This window comes from Scyliorhinus torazame, chromosome 21, assembly GCF_047496885.1.
Source record: "Scyliorhinus torazame isolate Kashiwa2021f chromosome 21, sScyTor2.1, whole genome shotgun sequence".
In the NCBI taxonomy this organism is placed as follows: domain Eukaryota; kingdom Metazoa; phylum Chordata; class Chondrichthyes; order Carcharhiniformes; family Scyliorhinidae; genus Scyliorhinus; species Scyliorhinus torazame.
In genome coordinates, this window is record NC_092727.1 from 131330825 (window position 1) to 131353314 (window position 22490).

At 58.3% G+C, this 22490-nt stretch overlaps 1 protein-coding gene across 1 annotated transcript in view; it reads right to left on the bottom strand.

The window, feature by feature from the left end:
• Positions 1-18186, bottom strand: part of selenow2a (selenoprotein W, 2a) — a 31390-nt gene extending 13204 nt beyond the window's left edge. Inside the window, exon 1 of the mRNA XM_072487676.1 lies at positions 18076-18186. Coding sequence (XP_072343777.1) covers positions 18076-18104 — 29 coding nt within the window. The 5' untranslated portion in view covers positions 18105-18186. The remainder of the gene's footprint in view (positions 1-18075) is intronic.
• Between the last annotated feature and the right edge of the window lie 4304 nt (positions 18187-22490).

A 22490-nucleotide genomic window follows, 5' to 3' on the forward strand; every position in this document is an offset into this window, starting at 1 on the left:
AGGAGCCACATTGAGGGAGTGCCGCGCTGTCAGAGGAGCCGCATTGAGGGAGTGCCGCGCTGACAGAGGAGCCGCAATGAGGGAGTGTCGTGCTGACAGAGGAGCCACATTGAGGGAGTGCCGCGCTGATAGAGGAGCCGCATTGAGGGAGTGTCGTGCTGACAGAGGAGCCGCAATGAGGGAGTGTCGCGCTGATAGAGGAGCCGCATTGAGGGAGTGCCGCGCTGTCAGAGGAGCCGCATTGAGGGAGTGTCGTGCTGACAGAGGAGCCGCAATGAGGGAGTGTCGTGCTGACAGAGGAGCCACATTGAGGGAGTGCCGCGCTGACAGAGGAGCCGCATTGAGGGAGTGTCGTGCTGACAGAGGAGCCGCAATGAGGGAGTGTCGCGCTGATAGAGGAGCCGCATTGAGGGAGTGCCGCGCTGTCAGAGGAGCCGCACTGAGGGAGTGCCGCGCTGACAGAGGAGCCGCAATGAGGGAGTGCCGCGCTGACAGAGGAGCCGCAATGAGGGAGTGCCGCGCTGACAGAGGAGCCGCAATGAGGGAGTGTCGCGCTGATAGAGGAGCCGCATTGAGGGGGTGCCGCGCTGATAGAGGAGCCGCATTGAGGGAGTGCCGCGCTGACAGAGGAGCCGCAATGAGGGAGTGTTGCGCTGATAGAGGAGCCGCATTGAGGGGGTGCCGCGCTGATAGAGGAGCCGCATTGAGGGGGTGCCGCGCTGACAGAGGAGCCGCATTGAGGGAGTGCCGCGCTGACAGAGGAGCCGCATTGAGGGAGTGCCGCGCTGACAGAGGAGCCACATTGAGGGAGTGCCGCGCTGATAGAGGCGCCGCATTGAGGGAGCGCCGCGCTGATAGAGGAGCCGCATTGAGGGAGTGCCGCGCTGACAGAGGAGCCGCATTGAGGGAGTGCCGCGCTGACAGAGGAGCCGCATTGAGGGAGTGCCGCGCTGACAGAGGAGCTGCATTGAGGGAGTGTCGTGCTGACAGAGGAGCCACATTGAGGGAGTGTCGTGCTGACAGAGGAGCCGCATTGAGGGAGTGCCGCGCTGATAGAGGAGCCGCATTGAGGGAGTGTCGCGCTGTCAGAGGAGCCGCATTGAGGGAGTGCCGCGCTGACAGAGGAGCCACATTGAGGGAGTGCCGCGCTGACAGAGGAGCCACATTGAGGGAGTGTCGTGCTGACAGAGGAGCCGCATTGAGGGAGTGCCGCGCTGATAGAGGAGCCGCATTGAGGGAGTGTCGCGCTGACAGAGGAGCTGCATTGAGGGAGTGCCGCGCTGACAGAGGAGCCGCATTGAGGGAGTGTCGTGCTGACAGAGGAGCCACATTGAGGGAGTGCCGCGCTGACAGAGGAGTCGCATTGAGGGAGTGTCGTGCTGATAGAGGAGCCACAATGAGGGAGTGTCGCGCTGACAGAGGAGCCGCATTGAGGGAGTGTCGTGCTGATAGAGGAGCCACATTGAGGGAGTGCCGCGCTGACAGAGGAGTCGCATTGAGGGAGTGCCGTGCTGATAGAGGAGCCGCATTGAGGGAGTGTCGTGCTGACAGAGGAGCCACATTGAGGGAGTGCCGCGCTGACAGAGGAGCCACATTGAGGGAGTGTCGCGCTGACAGAGGAGCCACATTGAGGGAGTGCCGCGCTGACAGAGGAGCCACATTGAGGGAGTGTCGCGCTGACAGAGGAGCTGCATTGAGGGAGCGCCGCGCTGACAGAGGAGCCACAATGAGGGAGTGTCGTGCTGACAGAGGAGCCGCACTGAGGGAGTGTCGTGCTGACAGTGGAGCCGCATTGAGGGAGTGTCGTGCTGACAGAGGAGCCGCACTGAGGGAGTGTCGTGCTGACAGTGGAGCCACATTGAGGGAGTGTCGTGCTGACAGAGGAGCCACATTGAGGGAGTGCCGCGCTGATAGAGGAGCCGCATTGAGGGAGTGCCGCGCTGACAGAGGAGCCGCATTGAGGGAGTGTCGTGCTGACAGAGGAGCCACATTGAGGGAGTGCCGCGCTGACAGAGGAGCCGCATTGAGGGAGCGCCGCGCTGACAGAGGAGCTGCATTGAGGGAGTGTCGTGCTGACAGAGGAGCCACATTGAGGGAGTGTCGCGCTGACAGAGGAGCTGCATTGAGGGAGCGCCGCGCTGACAGAGGAGCCGCATTGAGGGAGCGCCGCGCTGACAGAGGAGCCGCATTGAGGGAGTGCCGCGCTGACAGAGGAGCCGCATTGAGGGAGCGCCGCGCTGACAGAGGAGCTGCATTGAGGGAGTGTCGTGCTGACAGAGGAGCCACATTGAGGGAGTGTCGCGCTGACAGAGGAGCTGCATTGAGGGAGTGCCGCGCTGATAGAGGAGCTGCATTGAGGGAGTGTCGTGCTGACAGAGGAGCCACATTGAGGGAGTGTCGTGCTGACAGAGGAGCCACATTGAGGGAGTGCCGCGCTGATAGAGGAGCTGCATTGAGGGAGCGCCGCGCTGACAGAGGAGCCACATTGAGGGAGTGTCGCGCTGACAGAGGAGCTGCATTGAGGGAGCGCCGCGCTGACAGAGGAGCCGCATTGAGGGAGCGCCGCGCTGACAGAGGAGCCACATTGAGGGAGTGCCGCGCTGACAGAGGAGCCGCATTGAGGGAGCGCCGCGCTGACAGAGGAGCCACATTGAGGGAGTGTCGTGCTGACAGAGGAGCCACATTGAGGGAGTGTCGCGCTGACAGAGGAGCTGCATTGAGGGAGCGCCGCGCTGACAGAGGAGCCGCATTGAGGGAGCGCCGCGCTGACAGAGGAGCCGCATTGAGGGAGTGCCGCGCTGACAGAGGAGCTGCATTGAGGGAGTGTCGTGCTGACAGAGGAGCTGCATTGAGGGAGTGCCGCGCTGACAGAGGAGCTGCATTGAGGGAGTGTCGTGCTGACAGAGGAGCTGCATTGAGGGAGTGCCGCGCTGACAGAGGAGCTGCATTGAGGGAGTGCCGTGCTGACAGAGGAGCCGCATTGAGGGAGTGTCGCGCTGACAGAGGAGCTGCATTGAGGGAGTGTCGTGCTGACAGAGGAGCCGCATTGAGGGAGCGCCGCGCTGACAGAGGAGCTGCATTGAGGGAGTGTCGTGCTGACAGAGGAGCCGCATTGAGGGAGTGTCGTGCTGACAGAGGAGCCGCATTGAGGGAATGCCGTGCTGACAGAGGAGCCGCATTGAGGGAGTGTCGTGCTGACAGAGGAGCTGCATTGAGGGAGTGCCGCGCTGACAGAGGAGCTGCATTGAGGGAGCGCCGCGCTGACAGAGGAGCTGCATTGAGGGAGTGCCGCGCTGACAGAGGAGCTGCATTGAGGGAGTGCCGCGCTGACAGAGGAGCTGCATTGAGGGAGCGCCGCGCTGACAGAGGAGCTGCATTGAGGGAGTGCCGCGCTGATAGAGGAGCCGCATTGAGGGAGCGCCGCGCTGACAGAGGAGCTGCATTGAGGGAGTGCCATGCTGATAGAGGAGCCGCATTGAGGGAGCGCCGTGCTGACAGAGGAGTTGCTTTGAGGGAGCGCCGCGCTGACAGAGGAGCTGCATTGAGGGAGTGCCGCGCTGACAGAGGAGCCACATTGAGGGAGTGTCGTGCTGACAGAGGAGCCACATTGAGGGAGTGTCGTGCTGACAGAGGAGCCGCATTGAGGGAGTGCCGCGCTGACAGAGGAGCTGCATTGAGGGAGTGCCGTGCTGACAGAGGAGCCGCATTGAGGGAGTGCCGCGCTGACAGAGGAGCTGCATTGAGGGAGCGCCGTGCTGACAGAGGAGCCGCATTGAGGGAGTGTCGTGCTGACAGAGGAGCCGCATTGAGGGAGTGCCGCGCTGACAGAGGAGCTGCATTGAGGGAGTGTCGTGCTGACAGAGGAGTCGCATTGAGGGAGTGTCGTGCTGTCAGAGGAGCTGCATTGAGGGAGCGCCGTGCTGACAGAGGAGCCGCATTGAGGGAGTGCCGCGCTGACAGAGGAGCCACATTGAGGGAGTGTCGTGCTGTCAGAGGAGCTGCATTGAGGGAGCGCCGTGCTGACAGAGGAGCCGCATTGAGGGAGTGCCGCGCTGACAGAGGAGCTGCATTGAGGGAGTGCCGTGCTGACAGAGGAGCCGCATTGAGGGAGTGTCGCGCTGACAGAGGAGCCGCATTGAGGGAGTGCCGCGCTGACAGAGGAGCCGCATTGAGGGAGTGCCGCGCTGACAGAGGAGCCGCATTGAGGGAGTGTCGTGCTGACAGAGGAGCCGCATTGCGGGAGTGCCGTGCTGACAGAGGAGCTGCATTGAGGGAGTGCCGTGCTGACAGAGGAGCTGCATTGAGGGAGTGCCGTGCTGACAGAGGAGCTGCATTGCGGGAGTGCGCGCTGGCAGAGGAGCTGCATTGAGGGAGTGCCGTGCTGACAGAGGAGCTGCATTGAGGGAGTGCCGTGCTGACAGAGGAGCCACATTGAGGGAGTGCCGCGCTGACAGAGGAGCTGCACTGAGGGAGTGCCGCGCTGACAGAGGAGCTGCACTGAGGGAGTGTCGTGCTGGCAGAGGAGCTGCATTGAGGGAGTGCCGTGCTGACAGAGGAGCTGCATTGCGGGAGTGCCGCACTGTCAGAGGAGCTGCATTGAGGGAGTGCCGTGCTGACAGAGGAGCTGCATTGCGGGAGTGCCGCACTGTCAGAGGAGCTGCATTGAGGGAGTGCCGTGCTGACAGAGGAGCTGCATTGAGGGAGTGCCGCGCTGACAGAGGAGCCGCATTGTGGGAGTGTCGTGCTGACAGAGGAGCCGCATTGAGGGAGTGCCGCGCTGACAGAGGAGCCGCATTGAGGGAGTGCCGCGCTGACAGAGGAGCCGCATTGAGGGAGTGCCGCGCTGACAGAGGAGCTGCATTGAGGGAGTGCCGCGCTGACAGAGGAGCCGCATTGAGGGAGTGTCGTGCTGACAGAGGAGCCGCATTGAGGGAGTGCCGTGCTGACAGAGGAGCCGCATTGAGGGAGTGCCGCGCTGACAGAGGAGCCGCATTGAGGGAGTGTCGTGCTGACAGAGGAGCTGCATTGCGGGAGTGCCGTGCTGACAGAGGAGCTGCATTGAGGGAGTGCCGCGCTGACAGAGGAGCCGCATTGAGGGAGTGCCGTGCTGACAGAGGAGCTGCACTGAGGGAGTGCCGTGCTGACAGAGGAGCTACATTGAGGGAGTGCCGCGCTGACAGAGGAGCTGCATTGCGGGAGTGTCGTGCTGACAGAGGAGCCGCATTGAGGGAGTGCCGTGCTGACAGAGGAGCTGCACTGAGGGAGTGCCGTGCTGACAGAGGAGCTGCACTGAGGGAGTGTCGTGCTGACAGAGGAGCTACATTGAGGGAGTGCCGCGCTGACAGAGGAGCTGCATTGCGGGAGTGTCGTGCTGACAGAGGAGCCGCATTGAGGGAGTGCCGTGCTGACAGAGGAGCTACATTGAGGGAGTGCCGTGCTGACAGAGGAGCTACATTGAGGGAGTGCCGTGCTGACAGAGGAGCTGCACTGAGGGAGTGCCGTGCTGACAGAGGAGCTACATTGAGGGAGTGCCGCGCTGACAGAGGAGCTGCATTGCGGGAGTGTCGTGCTGACAGAGGAGCCGCATTGAGGGAGTGCCGTGCTGACAGAGGAGCTGCACTGAGGGAGTGCCGTGCTGACAGAGGAGCTGCATTGAGGGAGTGCCGCGCTGACAGAGGAGCCACATTGTGGGAGTGTCGTGCTGACAGAGGAGCTGCATTGAGGGAGTGTCGTGCTGACAGAGGAGCTGCATTGAGGGAGTGCCGTGCTGACAGAGGAGCCGCATTGAGGGAGTGTCGTGCTGACAGAGGAGCTGCATTGAGGGAGTGTCGTGCTGACAGAGGAGCTGCAATGAGGGAGTGCCGCGCTGACAGAGGAGCCGCATTGAGGGAGTGCCGTGCTGACAGAGGAGCTGCATTGAGGGAGTGCCGCGCTGACAGAGGAGCCACATTGTGGGAGTGTCGTGCTGACAGAGGAGCCGCATTGAGGGAGTGCCGTGCTGACAGAGGAGCCGCATTGAGGGAGTGCCGCGCTGACAGAGGAGCTGCATTGAGGGAGTGTCGTGCTGACAGAGGAGTCGCATTGAGGGAGTGTCGTGCTGACAGAGGAGTCGCATTGAGGGAGTGCCGCGCTGACAGAGGAGCTGCATTGAGGGAGTGCCGCGCTGACAGAGGAGCTGCATTGAGGGAGTGTCGTGCTGACAGAGGAGCTGCATTGAGGGAGTACCGGGCTGACAGAGGAGCCGCATTGAGGGAGTGCCGCGCTGACAGAGGAGCCGCATTGAGGGAGTGTCGTGCTGACAGAGGAGCTGCATTGAGGGAGTGTCGTGCTGACAGAGGAGTCGCATTGAGGGAGTGTCGTGCTGACAGAGGAGCCACATTGAGGGAGTACCGCGCTGACAGAGGAGTCGCATTGAGGGAGTGCCGCGCTGACAGAGGAGCTGCATTGAGGGAGTGCCGCGCTGACAGAGGAGCTGCATTGAGGGAGTACCGGGCTGACAGAGGAGTCGCATTGAGGGAGTGTCGTGCTGACAGAGGAGCCGCATTGAGGGAGTGTCGTGCTGACAGAGGAGTCGCATTGAGGGAGTGCCGCGCTGACAGAGGAGCCGCATTGAGGGAGTGTCGTGCTGACAGAGGAGCTGCATTGAGGGAGTGTCGTGCTGACAGAGGAGTCGCATTGAGGGAGTGTCGTGCTGACAGAGGAGCCGCATTGAGGGAGTGTCGTGCTGACAGAGGAGTCGCATTGAGGGAGTGCCGCGCTGACAGAGGAGCTGCATTGAGGGAGTGCCGGGCGGACAGAGGAGCTGCATTGAGGGAGTGCCGCGCTGACAGAGGAGCCACATGAATGAATGAATGAAATTTGCTTATTGTCACAAGTAGGCTTCAAATGAAGTTACTGTGAAAAGCCCCTAGTCGCCACATTCCAGCGCCTGTTTGGGGAGACTGGTACATTGAGGGAGTGCCACGCTGTCAGAGGAGCTGCACTGAGGGAGTGTCGTGCTGACAGAGGAGCCACATTGTGGGAGTGTCGTGCAGACAGAGGAGCCGCATTGAGGGAGTGCCGCGCTGACAGAGGAGCCGTAATGAGGGAGTGTCGTGCTGACAGAGGAGCCGCATTGAGGGAGTGTCGCGCTGTCAGAGGAGCTGCATTGAGGGAGTGCCGCGCTGACAGAGGAGCCGTAATGAGGGAGTGCCGTGCAGACAGAGGAGCCGCATTGAGGGAGTGTCGTGCTGACAGAGGAGCCGCATTGAGGGAGTGTCGCGCTGTCAGAGGAGCTGCATTGAGGGAGTGTCGCGCTGACAGAGGAGCCGCATTGAGGGAGTGTCGTGCTGACAGAGGAGCCGTAATGAGGGAGTGTCGTGCTGACAGAGGAGCCGCATTGAGGGAGTGTCGCGCTGTCAGAGGAGCTGCATTGAGGGAGTGTCGCGCTGTCAGAGGAGCTGCATTGAGGGAGTGACGCGCTGACAGAGGAGCCGCATTGAGGGAGTGTCGCGCTGTCAGAGGAGCTGCATTGAGGGAGTGACGCGCTGACAGAGGAGCCGTAATGAGGGAGTGTCGTGCTGACAGAGGAGCCGTAATGAGGGAGTGTCGCGCTGACAGAGGAGCCACATTGAGGGAGTGCCGCGCTGACAGAGGAGCCGTAATGAGGGAGTGTCGTGCTGACAGAGGAGCCGTAATGAGGGAGTGTCGCGCTGACAGAGGAGCCGCATTGAGGGAGTGCCGCGCTGACAGAGGAGCTGCATTGAGGGAGTGTCGCGCTGTCAGAGGAGCTGCATTGAGGGAGTGACGCGCTGACAGAGGAGCCGCATTGAGGGAGTGTCGCGCTGTCAGAGGAGCTGCATTGAGGGAGTGACGCGCTGACAGAGGAGCCGCATTGAGGGAGTGCCGCGCTGACAGAGGAGTCGCATTGAGGGAGTGCCGCGCTGACAGAGGAGCTGCATTGAGGGAGTGCCGCGCTGACAGAGGAGCTGCATTGAGGGAGTACCGGGCTGACAGAGGAGTCGCATTGAGGGAGTGTCGTGCTGACAGAGGAGCCGCATTGAGGGAGTGTCGTGCTGACAGAGGAGTCGCATTGAGGGAGTGCCGCGCTGACAGAGGAGCCGCATTGAGGGAGTGTCGTGCTGACAGAGGAGCTGCATTGAGGGAGTGTCGTGCTGACAGAGGAGTCGCATTGAGGGAGTGTCGTGCTGACAGAGGAGCCGCATTGAGGGAGTGTCGTGCTGACAGAGGAGTCGCATTGAGGGAGTGCCGCGCTGACAGAGGAGCTGCATTGAGGGAGTGCCGGGCGGACAGAGGAGCTGCATTGAGGGAGTGTCGTGCTGACAGAGGAGCCACATGAATGAATGAATGAAATTTGCTTATTGTCACAAGTAGGCTTCAAATGAAGTTACTGTGAAAAGCCCCTAGTCGCCACATTCCAGCGCCTGTTTGGGGAGACTGGTACATTGAGGGAGTGCCACGCTGTCAGAGGAGCTGCACTGAGGGAGTGTCGTGCTGACAGAGGAGCCACATTGTGGGAGTGTCGTGCTGACAGAGGAGCCGTAATGAGGGAGTGTCGTGCTGACAGAGGAGCCGCATTGAGGGAGTGCCGCGCTGACAGAGGAGCCGTAATGAGGGAGTGTCGTGCTGACAGAGGAGCCGCATTGAGGGAGTGTCGCGCTGTCAGAGGAGCTGCATTGAGGGAGCGCCGCGCTGACAGAGGAGCCACATTGAGGGAGTGCCGCGCTGACAGAGGAGCCGTAATGAGGGAGTGTCGTGCTGACAGAGGAGCCGTAATGAGGGAGTGTCGCGCTGACAGAGGAGCCGCATTGAGGGAGTGCCGCGCTGACAGAGGAGCTGCATTGAGGGAGTGTCGCGCTGTCAGAGGAGCTGCATTGAGGGAGTGACGCGCTGACAGAGGAGCCGCATTGAGGGAGTGTCGCGCTGTCAGAGGAGCTGCATTGAGGGAGTGACGCGCTGACAGAGGAGCCGCATTGAGGGAGTGCCGTGCTGACAGAGGAGCTGCATTGAGGGAGTGTCGCGCTGTCAGAGGAGCTGCATTGAGGGAGTGACGCGCTGACAGAGGAGCTGCATTGAGGGAGCGCCGCGCTGACAGAGGAGCTGCATTGAGGGAGTGTCGCGCTGTCAGAGGAGCTGCATTGAGGGAGTGACGCGCTGACAGAGGAGCCGCATTGAGGGAGTGCCGCGCTGACAGAGGAGCCGCATTGAGGGAGTGTCGTGCTGACAGAGGAGCCACATTGAGGGAGTGCCGCGCTGACAGAGGAGCCGCATTGAGGGAGTGCCGCGCTGACAGAGGAGCTGCATTGAGGGAGTGCCGCGCTGACAGAGGAGCTGCATTGAGGGAGTGTCGTGCTGACAGAGGAGCTGCATTGAGGGAGTGTCGTGCTGACAGAGGAGCTGCATTGAGGGAGTGCCGCGCTGACAGAGGAGCTGCATTGAGGGAGTGCCGCGCTGACAGAGGAGCTGCATTGAGGGAGTGTCGTGCTGACAGAGGAGCTGCATTGAGGGAGTACCGGGCTGACAGAGGAGCTGCATTGAGGGAGTGCCGCGCTGACAGAGGAGCTGCATTGAGGGAGTGTCGTGCTGACAGAGGAGCTGCATTGAGGGAGTACCGGGCTGACAGAGGAGCTGCATTGAGGGAGTGCCGCGCTGACAGAGGAGCTGCATTGAGGGAGTGTCGTGCTGACAGAGGAGCTGCATTGAGGGAGTACCGGGCTGACAGAGGAGCTGCATTGAGGGAGTGCCGCGCTGACAGAGGAGCTGCATTGAGGGAGTGTCGTGCTGACAGAGGAGCTGCATTGAGGGAGTACCGGGCTGACAGAGGAGCTGCATTGAGGGAGTGCCGCGCTGACAGAGGAGCTGCATTGAGGGAGTGCCGCGCTGACAGAGGAGCTGCATTGAGGGAGTGTCGTGCTGACAGTGGAGCTGCATTGAGGGAGTGCCGTGCTGACAGAGGAGCTGCATTGAGGGAGTGTCGTGCTGACAGACGAGCTGCATTGAGGGAGTGTCGTGCTGACAGAGGAGCTGCATTGAGGGAGTGTCGTGCTGACAGAGGAGCTGCATTGAGGGAGTGCCGTGCTGACAGAGGAGCTGCATTGAGGGAGTGTCGTGCTGACAGAGGAGCTGCATTGAGGGAGTGCCGCGCTGACAGAGGAGCCGCATTGAGGGAGTGCCGTGCTGACAGAGGAGCTGCATTGAGGGAGTGTCGTGCTGACAGAGGAGCCGCATTGAGGGAGCGCCGCGCTGACAGAGGAGCCACATTGAGGGAGTGTCGCGCTGACAGAGGAGCTGCATTGAGGGAGTGCCGTGCTGACAGAGGAGCTGCATTGAGGGAGTGCCGCGCTGACAGAGGAGCCACATTGAGGGAGTGCCGCGCTGACAGAGGAGCTGCATTGAGGGAGTGTCGTGCTGACAGAGGAGCTGCATTGAGGGAGTGCCGCGCTGACAGAGGAGTCGCATTGAGGGAGTGTCGTGCAGACAGAGGAGTCGCATTGAGGGAGTGTCGCGCTGACAGAGGAGCCGCATTGAGGGAGTGTCGTGCTGACAGAGGAGCCGCATTGAGGGAGTGCCGCGCTGACAGAGGAGCCACATTGTGGGAGTGTCGTGCTGACAGAGGAGCTGCATTGAGGGAGTGTCGTGCTGACAGAGGAGCTGCATTGAGGGAGTGTCGTGCTGACAGAGGAGCCGCATTGAGGGAGTGCCGCGCTGACAGAGGAGCTGCATTGAGGGAGTGCCGCGCTGACAGAGGAGCCACATTGTGGGAGTGTCGTGCTGACAGAGGAGCTGCATTGAGGGAGTGTCGTGCTGACAGAGGAGTCGCATTGAGGGAGTGCCGTGCTGACAGAGGAGCTGCATTGAGGGAGTGTCGTGCTGACAGAGGAGTCGCATTGAGGGAGTGCCGCGCTGACAGAGGAGCTGCATTGAGGGAGTGCCGCGCTGACAGAGGAGCTGCATTGAGGGAGTGTCGTGCTGACAGAGGAGCTGCATTGAGGGAGTGTCGTGCTGACAGAGGAGCTGCATTGAGGGAGTGTCGTGCTGACAGAGGAGCCGCATTGAGGGAGTGTCGTGCTGACAGAGGAGCCGCATTGAGGGAGTGTCGTGCTGACAGAGGAGCCGCATTGAGGGAGTGTCGTGCTGACAGAGGAGTCGCATTGAGGGAGTGCCGCGCTGACAGAGGAGCTGCATTGAGGGAGTGCCGTGCTGACAGAGGAGCCGCATTGAGGGAGTGTCGTGCTGACAGAGGAGCCGCATTGAGGGAGTGTCGCGCTGACAGAGGAGCCGCATTGAGGGAGTGTCGTGCTGACAGAGGAGCCACATTGAGGGAGTGCCGCGCTGTCAGAGGAGCTGCATTGAGGGAGTGCCGCGCTGACAGAGGAGCTGCATTGAGGGAGTGTCGTGCTGACAGAGGAGCTGCATTGAGGGAGTGTCGTGCTGACAGAGGAGCTGCATTGAGGGAGTACCGGGCTGACAGAGGAGCCGCATTGAGGGAGTGTCGTGCTGACAGAGGAGCCGCATTGAGGGAGTGCCGCGCTGACAGAGGAGCCGCATTGAGGGAGTGCCGCGCTGACAGAGGAGCCGCATTGAGGGAGTGTCGTGCTGACAGAGGAGTCGCATTGAGGGAGTGCCGCGCTGACAGAGGATCCACATTGAGGGAGTGCCGCGCTGACAGAGGAACCACATTGAGGGAGTGCCGCGCTGACAGAGGAGCCGCATTGAGGGAGTGTCGTGCTGACAGAGGAGCCGCATTGAGGGAGCGCCGCGCTGACAGAGGAACCACATTGAGGGAGTGCCGCGCTGACAGAGGAGCCGCATTGAGGGAGTGTCGTGCTGACAGAGGAGTCGCATTGAGGGAGTGCCGCGCTGACAGAGGATCCACATTGAGGGAGTGCCGCGCTGACAGAGGAACCACATTGAGGGAGTGCCGCGCTGACAGAGGAGCCGCATTGAGGGAGTGTCGTGCTGACAGAGGAGCTGCATTGAGGGAGTGTCGTGCTGACAGAGGAGCCGCATTGAGGGAGTGTCGTGCAGACAGAGGAGTCGCATTGAGGGAGTGTCGTGCTGACAGAGGAGCTGCATTGAGGGAGTGTCGTGCTGACAGAGGAGCCGCATTGAGGGAGTGCCGCGCTGACAGAGGAACCACATTGAGGGAGTGCCGCGCTGACAGAGGAGCCGCATTGAGGGAGTGCCGCGCTGACAGAGGAACCACATTGAGGGAGTGCCGCGCTGACAGAGGAGCCGCATTGAGGGAGTGTCGTGCTGACAGAGGAGCCGCATTGAGGGAGTGCCGCGCTGACAGAGGAGCTGCATTGAGGGAGTGCCGTGCTGACAGAGGAGTCGCATTGAGGGAGTGTCGTGCAGACAGAGGAGTCGCATTGAGGGAGTGTCGCGCTGACAGAGGAGCCGCATTGAGGGAGTGTCGTGCTGACAGAGGAGCCGCATTGAGGGAGTGCCGTGCTGACAGAGGAGCTGCATTGAGGGAGTGCCGCGCTGACAGAGGAGCTGCATTGAGGGAGTGCCGCGCTGACAGAGGAGCCACATTGTGGGAGTGTCGTGCTGACAGAGGAGCTGCATTGAGGGAGTGTCGTGCTGACAGAGGAGTCGCATTGAGGGAGTGCCGCGCGGACAGAGGAGCTGCATTGAGGGAGTGCCGCGCTGACAGAGGAGCTGCATTGAGGGAGTGTCGTGCTGACAGAGGAGCTGCATTGAGGGAGTGTCGTGCTGACAGAGGAGCTGCATTGAGGGAGTACCGGGCTGACAGAGGAGCCGCATTGAGGGAGTGTCGTGCTGACAGAGGAGCCGCATTGAGGGAGTGTCGTGCTGACAGAGGAGTCGCATTGAGGGAGTGCCGCGCTGACAGAGGAGCTGCATTGAGGGAGTGCCGTGCTGACAGAGGAGCCGCATTGAGGGAGTGTCGTGCTGACAGAGGAGCCGCATTGAGGGAGTGTCGTGCTGACAGAGGAGCCACATTGAGGGAGTGTCGTGCTGACAGAGGAGCCGCATTGAGGGAGTGTCGTGCTGACAGAGGAGCTGCATTGAGGGAGTGTCGTGCTGACAGAGGAGCTGCATTGAGGGAGTACCGGGCTGACAGAGGAGCCGCATTGAGGGAGTGTCGTGCTGACAGAGGAGCCGCATTGAGGGAGTGCCGCGCTGACAGAGGAGCCGCATTGAGGGAGTGCCGCGCTGACAGAGGAACCACATTGAGGGAGTGCCGCGCTGACAGAGGAGCCGCATTGAGGGAGTGTCGTGCTGACAGAGGAGCTGCATTGAGGGAGTGTCGTGCTGACAGAGGAGCTGCATTGAGGGAGTGTCGTGCTGACAGAGGAGCCGCATTGAGGGAGTGTCGTGCTGACAGAGGAGCCGCATTGAGGGAGTGTCGTGCTGACAGAGGAGCCGCATTGAGGGAGTGTCGTGCTGACAGAGGAGCCGCATTGAGGGAGTGTCGTGCTGACAGAGGAGCCGCATTGAGGGAGTGTCGTGCTGACAGAGGAGCCGCATTGAGGGAGTGTCGTGCGGACAGAGGAGCTGCATTGAGGAAGTGTCGTGCTGACAGAGGAGCTGCATTGAGGGAGTGCCGCGCTGACAGAGGAGCCGCATTGAGGGAGTGTCGTGCTGACAGAGGAGCCGCATTGAGGGAGTGTCGTGCTGACAGAGGAGCCGCATTGAGGGAGCGCCGCGCTGACAGAGGAGCCGCATTGAGGGAGTGTCGTGCTGACAGAGGAGCCGCATTGAGGGAGTGCCGCGCTGACAGAGGAGCTGCATTGAGGGAGTGCCGTGCTGACAGAGGAGCCGCATTGAGGGAGTGTCGTGCTGACAGAGGAGCCGCATTGAGGGAGTGTCGTGCTGACAGAGGAGCCGCATTGAGGGAGTGTCGTGCTGACAGAGGAGCCACATTGAGGGAGTGCCGCGCTGACAGAGGAGCTGCATTGAGGGAGTGCCGCGCTGACAGAGGAGCTGCATTGAGGGAGTGCCGCGCTGACAGAGGAGCCGCATTGAGGGAGTGCCGCGCTGACAGAGGAGCCGCATTGAGGGAGTGCCGCGCTGACAGAGGAGCTGCATTGAGGGAGTACCGGGCTGACAGAGGAGCCGCATTGAGGGAGTGTCGTGCTGACAGAGGAGCCGCATTGAGGGAGCGCCGCGCTGACAGAGGAGCCGCATTGAGGGAGTGCCGCGCTGACAGAGGAGCTGCATTGAGGGAGTACCGGGCTGACAGAGGAGCCGCATTGAGGGAGTGTCGTGCTGACAGAGGAGCCGCATTGAGGGAGTGCCGCGCTGACAGAGGAGCCGCATTGAGGGAGTGTCGTGCTGACAGAGGAGCCACATTGAGGGAGTGCCGCGCTGACAGAGGAACCACATTGAGGGAGTGCCGCGCTGACAGAGGAGCCGCATTGAGGGAGTGTCGTGCTGACAGAGGAGCCGCATTGAGGGAGTGTCGTGCTGACAGAGGAGCCGCATTGAGGGAGTGTCGTGCTGACAGAGGAGTCGCATTGAGGGAGTGCCGCGCTGACAGAGGAGCCGCATTGAGGGAGTGTCGTGCTGACAGAGGAGCTGCATTGAGGGAGTGTCGTGCTGACAGAGGAGTCGCATTGAGGGAGTGTCGTGCTGACAGAGGAGCTGCATTGAGGGAGTGTCGTGCTGACAGAGGAGCTGCATTGAGGGAGTGCCGCGCTGACAGAGGAGCCGCATTGAGGGAGTGTCGTGCTGACAGAGGAGCCGCATTGAGGGAGTGTCGTGCTGACAGAGGAGCCGCATTGAGGGAGTGTCGCGCTGACAGAGGAGCCGCATTGAGGGAGTGCCGCGCTGACAGAGGAGCCACATTGAGGGAGTGCCGCGCTGACAGAGGAGTCGCATTGAGGGAGTGCCGCGCTGACAGAGGAGCCGCATTGAGGGAGTGTCGTGCTGACAGAGGAGCCGCATTGAGGGAGTGTCGCGCTGACAGAGGAGCCGCATTGAGGGAGTGTCGTGCTGACAGAGGAGCTGCATTGAGGGAGTGCCGCGCTGACAGAGGAGCTGCATTGAGGGAGTGCCGCGCTGACAGAGGAGCTGCATTGAGGGAGTGTCGTGCTGACAGAGGAGCCGCATTGAGGGAGTGCCGCGCTGACAGAGGAGCTGCATTGAGGGAGTGTCGTGCTGACAGAGGAGCTGCATTGAGGGAGTGCCGCGCTGACAGAGGAGCCGCATTGAGGGAGTGTCGCGCTGACAGAGGAGCTGCATTGAGGGAGTGTCGCGCTGACAGAGGAGCTGCATTGAGGGAGTGTCGTGCTGACAGAGGAGCCGCATTGAGGGAGCGCCGCGCTGACAGAGGAGCTGCATTGAGGGAGCGTCGCGCTGACAGAGGAGCCGCATTGAGGGAGTGCCGCGCTGACAGAGGAGCCGCATTGAGGGAGTGTCGCGCTGACAGAGGAGCTGCATTGAGGGAGTGCCGCGCTGACAGAGGAGCTGCATTGAGGGAGTGTCGCGCTGACAGAGGAGCCGCATTGAGGGAGTGTCGCGCTGACAGAGGAGCCGCATTGAGGGAGTGCCGCGCTGACAGAGGAGCTGCATTGAGGGAGTGTCGCGCTGACAGAGGAGCTGCATTGAGGGAGTGTCGTGCTGACAGAGGAGCCGCATTGAGGGAGTGTCGCGCTGACAGAGGAGCCGCATTGAGGGAGTGCCGCGCTGACAGAGGAGCCGTAATGAGGGAGTGTCGTGCTGACAGAGGAGCTGCATTGAGGGAGTGTCGTGCTGACAGAGGAGTCGCATTGAGGGAGTGCCGTGCAGACAGAGGAGCCGCATTGAGGGAGCGCCGCGCTGACAGAGGAGCTGCATTGAGGGAGTGTCGTGCTGACAGAGGAGCCGCATTGAGGGAGTGTCGTGCTGACAGAGGAGTCGCATTGAGGGAGTGCCGTGCAGACAGAGGAGCCGCATTGAGGGAGTGTCGTGCTGACAGAGGAGTCGCATTGAGGGAGTGCCGTGCAGACAGAGGAGCCGCATTGAGGGAGTGTCGCGCTGACAGAGGAGCCGCACTGAGGGAGCGCCGCGCTGACAGAGGAGTCGCATTGAGGGAGTGTCGCGCTGACAGAGGAGCTGCATTGAGGGAGTGTCGTGCTGACAGAGGAGCTGCATTGAGGGAGTGCCGTGCTGACAGAGGAGCTGCATTGAGGGAGTGTCGTGCTGACAGAGGAGCTGCATTGAGGGAGTGCCGCGCTGACAGAGGAGCCGCATTGAGGGAGTGTCGTGCTGACAGAGGAGTCGCATTGAGGGAGTGTCGTGCAGAGGAGTCGCATTGAGGGAGTGTCGCGCTGACAGAGGAGTCGCATTGAGGGAGTGTCGTGCTAACAGAGGAGCGACATTGAGGGAGTGCCACATTGGAGTGTCGTGCTGACAGAGAAGCCACATTGAGGAATGCCGTGCGGACAGAGGAGCCACATTGAGGAATGCCGTGCGGACAGAGGAGCCACATTGAGGAATGCCGTGCGGACAGAGGAGCCGCATTGTGTGTGGAGCTGGAATTCCACACTTAGAACCGGTTTCTCCTGAGTAACAACTTTTAACCAGAATTTAAGCACTGTCCTTTCCACAAAATATCAGTCACCACTGAATTCATAAACAGGAACATCTCTCAACCTTCCCTTAGAATAGGACAGCCATTAATTATCTGCCATTATCTCAAAACTCACCAATGAGAAAGACAATGAATGGTGAGATAGAAACCAAACCCAACCTCACCGAGCCCTGAAACCCACCGCTCCCCTGGTCTCAGGTTCAATTGAGAAAAAAATACTTCAAACAAAACTGGCCCAACCTGCCACCCCCTCGTCATTCAGCCAATTAGTGCCCATCAGGGGATTTCGTTGACATTCTCACTCAATTACCCTTTTCTTTGGAGCCATGGAGTCTCCCCTGGGAGCAGTGTGGAGAACATAAGAACATAAGAACTAGGAACAGGAGTAGGCCATCTGGCCCCTCGAGCCTGCTCCGCCATTCAATGAGATCATGGCTGATCTTTGTGGACTCAGCTCCACTCTCCGGCCCGTACACCATATCCCCGAATCCCCTTATTCTTTAGAAAGGCATCTATCTTTTTCTTAAAAACGTTTAAAGAAGGAGCCTCAACTGCTTCACTGGGCAAGGAATTCCAGAGATTCACAACCCTTTGGGTGAAGAAGTTCCTCCTGCACTCCGTCCTAAATGGGGGTACAACCCACATCCCAAGACCTTATCGCTGGCAACCTATCACATCGGTATTTCAGAGGTCTGCAGTTTCACTCCCATCCCCGCACGAAGGAATTTCCTACATTGCAACAGAACCCAGTGCAAAACAACTCCTGATGCTGTTTGTCACAGCCTGCTTGGCAACCAACATAATAATCATCTCAATATTGTTTTGAAGGGTTTGTTTTTAATGAAGGTCTCCACCCTGCTTACTCCCCAGGCAGTAAGGGCAGGTGGCAGGTCCCTAAGGCTTCTGTAACTACTGTAAATACCTGTCTGTCAATACCTCCTATCCTCTTGTACTCTGTCAACCCCAAACAAATGGGCAATCATATAGAGAAACTGCCTGGTTACTCGGACAAGTAAACAAGACAGGGTCCTTGGATAGACTCAGAATGCGAGAGAGAATTGTCTAATTTAATTATAGCTATGCCAAGCATCACAATGCCAATACGGGCAAAACCCTGCCAAAGTCAACTGATGTATCAAATGTTTTGCCCATTGCTGTCAACATTGACTGTAGAAAATCAGACAGCACAGAACAAGATCATTCGTCCCATTGCCATGATGCCAGTTCTCTGAAAAAGTTGTCCAATCAGTCCCGACCCATCCTCCCCCTGCACCCACACTCCGTGCCAACTGCCCCCACCCCCTCCCCTCCTCACCCTCCCCACCCCCTCCCCTCCTCACCCTCCCCACCCCCTCCCCTCCCCCTCCCCACCCCTTGTCGCCCCCATGCCCTCGTCGCCCCCCCTGCCCTCGTCTCGCCCCCTCCCCTCCCCTCGTCGCCCACTGCCCTCCCCCTCATCCCCGCCCCCCTTCCCCTGGTCGCCCCCCCCGGCCCCCCGCCCTGGTCGCCCCCTCCCCCTCCCCCTCCCCCCTCACCAATACTCGATGTGGATCTTGACGCTCATCCTCTCTCTGTGTCTGCGCGAGTCTGGGCCCCGCGCCTGCGCACTGTCTGGTCAGCTGACCCAGGGGGCGGGGCTCCCGGGGTAACAGAGCTGCATTGATGGAGCGCCGGATCGTCCCGCCGCAGGTCAGAGAGAGGCCACTCGGCCCGCCGCCCCCTGCTGCCCCACCCCTCAGACCCTCAACCCTGGCGGCTTCAAATAAACTGAGTGTAAAATACATCAATCAACTGAAATATATCTCAAATGCCTGAAATTGGGTGGCTGACAGTTGGCTGGAGGCGTCTGCCAGGGTCGGGGGCATAGGGGGAGCGAGCAGGAGATGGTTGATGGGTCTGGGGTCCCCCCAGGACAGGGATGACGGGCACAGGTCGCCCTTGCTGCGGCCTGCAAGGCAGCCATGTGACTGCCCACTCTGTCCCCCAAATGTGCAGAGACCCTCAGTATGGGCACCCCCCTCTCCGGGCCACCCCCTTGGGACCCTCACACCCCAGCTGACCCATCAAGGGGACGGGCATGGTCCAGTATCCCACCGGGGTTGGCACTGCTCCGTACACTAAGGAAGAGAAGACGTGATTGCCAATGCTTATCACAACTTTGAGATGGAAGAAGACTGGACGTTCAAAGTTTGGAAAGGACTGGAATGGAGGGAGGTGGTGCTTTTTTTTGCTCCAATACCCTCAGTCAGATCTAACCAATTATATCTTTTTTAAAACTCCAATCCAGAGCACCCGTGCTTTTTCGACCCAGGCATCCTGCTTGATATCCTGATGAGCACTGGAATATATGTGTCTCTTCCCTAAGGTTGAATCGGTTTGTTTTCTGAGACACGTGCCCCCTCTGAGTGGTGTTGTTGCTGTTGGAACTTTACTGAGGACAAGGGTGGCCCTGAGTATCGCCCTATGGGGCGATTCGGCTGGGTGCCCCCACCTGGGGAGGTTCCTTCTTTTCTCCCTGCTCGGTGAGTGTGGTGTTGGTTCTGGTGTCGGCTTCGTCTGGTGGGATGGTGCTGCCCGGGGTGGTGGGGGAGAGGACTGCCACCCCCCCTCTCAGGGCATTCGTGATATTGGTGCCTTTTTCCTCAGTGCTGGGCGAAGTTCCTCATTGGTTTGGGCCAATTTGTATGTCCAATCTTCCTGGGTTGGGGGAGAAGTGCTTTATCCTGATTAGGACTGGGCTGCTGCAACCTCAGTGGGGTGTAAGGGTTGGGGTTAAGTGGAAGTTCCTGGGGCAGGGGATCACGTTCTCCTGAGCCTTTTGTGATGGTGCTGAGCTTGACCAGCCCCAGAACCCTGACCAATTTCCTCTGTCCCCAAGAAATGGGAGTGTCCTCTCTCGCGGCACCCAGAAGGGGAGCCCGGTTTGCCTGGGTCTGAGCAATAACTTTGGGACGGAACAAGTGTTGTACCCAAGGGTTATCCATTTCTTTTTTCCCCGGGGTAGGCTGCCATGCTTAAATGAGCAACCTTTTTGATGGGTGGTCTTGTGATAGCCCTACCCCTTTTTCCTGAGCGGTCCTGGTTGTCGGGGTGGGTCCCCTGATGCTGGGGGTGTGGGGAAGGTTGGGCGTGCTGACTCTCCCTCCCAGGGCACCGCTCTTTCAGGGGATGCCCTGACAGCCCCCTTCTCCCTGGGGCAGGGTTCCCCCTTTCCGGCTGGGATCTGTTGATGTCCTTCTTGGCGTCGAGCCTTATGGTTATTCTGGTGCTCCCGAGGGGATGTGTCTTTGTTCATCGGGTGGTTTGTTCTTCCCTTGGACCTGGGACCCAGTGGGTGGGGTTTGGTAGCTAGGTTCTTGCTTGCTGTTTGTTTCTTACTCTTTAATCTTTTCTTAATTCTCTACGGGAGACCCTGGGTTTGAGGTTTGAGACCTAAGATTTCCTTGGACTGTGGTGCTCGATCCTCCTTATTGAATTGTAGCTGTACCAATGGTTGTCTGTTCTGTCCTGGGCCTGGAAGGGAGTTTTGATTGAGTTGTGGGTGTCAGTGTAATTCCCCCATAGCTCTGGGTTCCCAGGATTTTTTATTCTTTTTGAAGCTAATGCAATCCCAAACCAGACCCCAACAGGCTAGGATACTGGACAGAAACCCCAATATTTTAATTTTGTAAGACTGAGGAAAGGACACCTCGCTCCCGGAGAGATTACCTGCAAAAGAGGGATATGGTATATTAAAATAAACTTTATTACTTACACAGTATTAGAATATCGTTAACATCACACAAGAAAATACCCCTTCAATAATACTATTCAATTCAGTGAATACAATACCCTTAACTGCTATCTTTATTCCCACTCAAACAACAAGAAAAAATATCTCCGCTCTCAATCCACTTAAATATCATTGGCACAATCAAATATCTGCTTGACAGAGATGTGTTTTTGAGAAAGAAAGATCTTATGCCACAGCTTTAAAGAAAAGATCTGACTCCTGGCAAACCCATGCAGAAACTCTGGCTGTATTTCTTCTGAAGAAGCTTCTCAGCTTGTTTGAGCTCACCTTGTTCTCAGACAAGTCTGCACTGCTCGGAAAGACTGTTAATCTCTTTTAACTGAACTCAGTGAGAGCAAACTGTTTGACGTCTGTCCACAGCTTCATCTAGAACTCCAGTGACCTGCTTTTCCTGAAAAATGCCTGACACCTTAGCTCCACTCATTAGCAGCATCATCTTACCAAGCTGAAATCTAATTAACTTCACAGGGAATCCCCCCAATCCAAACAAAACTGTTTTAGCCAAGTTTTTTTTAATGATGGTTTAATTACACCCCGTCTCACAAAGCCTCTGTTGTTTTAAAAAACAGGATTCTTTTAAAACATGATTTCAACAGTCATTCACATACTAACACAGGCTTTTAACCCTTACTGCAGCAAATACATATAATACAATATATCTGAAATTCCTACATTGATCACAAAGCTATGGGTATGATATAACTCTGTCTTTCGCTGCATACAGCTTAGAATCATTGCATCCCTACAGTGCACGATTCGGCCCAACGGGTCTGCACTGACCCTTTGAATGTGCATTCTACCCACGTCCACTCGCCCTATCCCCATAACTCCGGAATCTAACCTGCACATCCTTCAACAGTAAGGGTCAATTTCGCCTGGCCATTCCACCTGCCCTGAACATCTTTGGACTGTGGGAGGAAACCGGAGCACTCGGAGGAAACCCACGCACACACGGGGAGAACGTGCAGACTCCGCAAAGCCAGGGACCCAAGGCCGGAATTGAACCCGGATCCGTGGCGCTGTGAGGCAGCAGTGCTAAGCACTGAGCCACCGTGTCACACCACCCACTTGGTGCAGACGAATCTTTTATCTGTGGAGCGAACACGTTGGTGATTTAGTCCTTGTCTTATCTGTTCCTATGTTTTTGATTACTTCTGTTGTCTGCTGTACCTGTTTTGCATTGATACCAATGGCTTTTTTTCTCTTTTTCCTTTGTTTTGATGCAACCCCTGTTAAAAGCTTGAAAACTTCAATAAAAATGCATTAAAATAGATTGGGGTAAGACCCGAATTAAAGGAGTGCAGAGATCTGAGAGTTGTGGGACTGAAGAAGTTTGTGGAGATAGGGATAGATGAGTCCATTGATGGATTTGAAAACCAGGATGAGAATTTTAAATTTGAGGTGTTGCCAGACCTATTGATAATAATGAAGGTGGCGGAGGGATCAGAGAAGCATATGTCACAATTTAGTTATAATGGGAGATTTATCCAAATGTAGGCTGGGAGAAGCAGGAGACGTCAAGTAGTATTGGCAATAAACACATTGTTATGACACCCTGGGCTAGTGCGCGGTCAATTCCAGTCCCCGGAGTCCCAACTTAAGTGAATTAACCAATAATTCATGTAAAATTTGTGGGAGTTTTGTCCCTCAACTGCTCCAATGACATACAGGCACCAGATTTGTAAGTAAAACACAAAATAACTTTATTTATAACGATAAGAGTTAAACATGTAATGCGATAATAGAACAACGGTCTGCTAATCTAATTACTCCACAACCACCGTCCTGCCCTTCACCCACACACACACAAGACAGATGCACAGTGGGGCAGGGATGGATGAAAATAATAGGGATTAAAAGGGCGTGAGAGATGAGCATTTTCGCTGCTGAGATTGTGGTCTTTGTAGTCGGCGATCTTGGGACGCAAAGTGTTGGAACGGACCTTCTACTTTGTGCCTTCAATTAGAACCTGCAGGCTGTGGAATGTTCTCTGGGAGTCACATTCACTTGACTGACCTCCAAATTGGTTCTCAGTCCCACTGAGACTATCTTAGAACTCGCTGCCTGAGAATTTGAAAGAGGGTTTACATTGCATTTACTCTGCCTCTCGAACGCATGTCTGGCTTTTGTGCAAGTTTCTGGCTGCAGGGTAGAGTA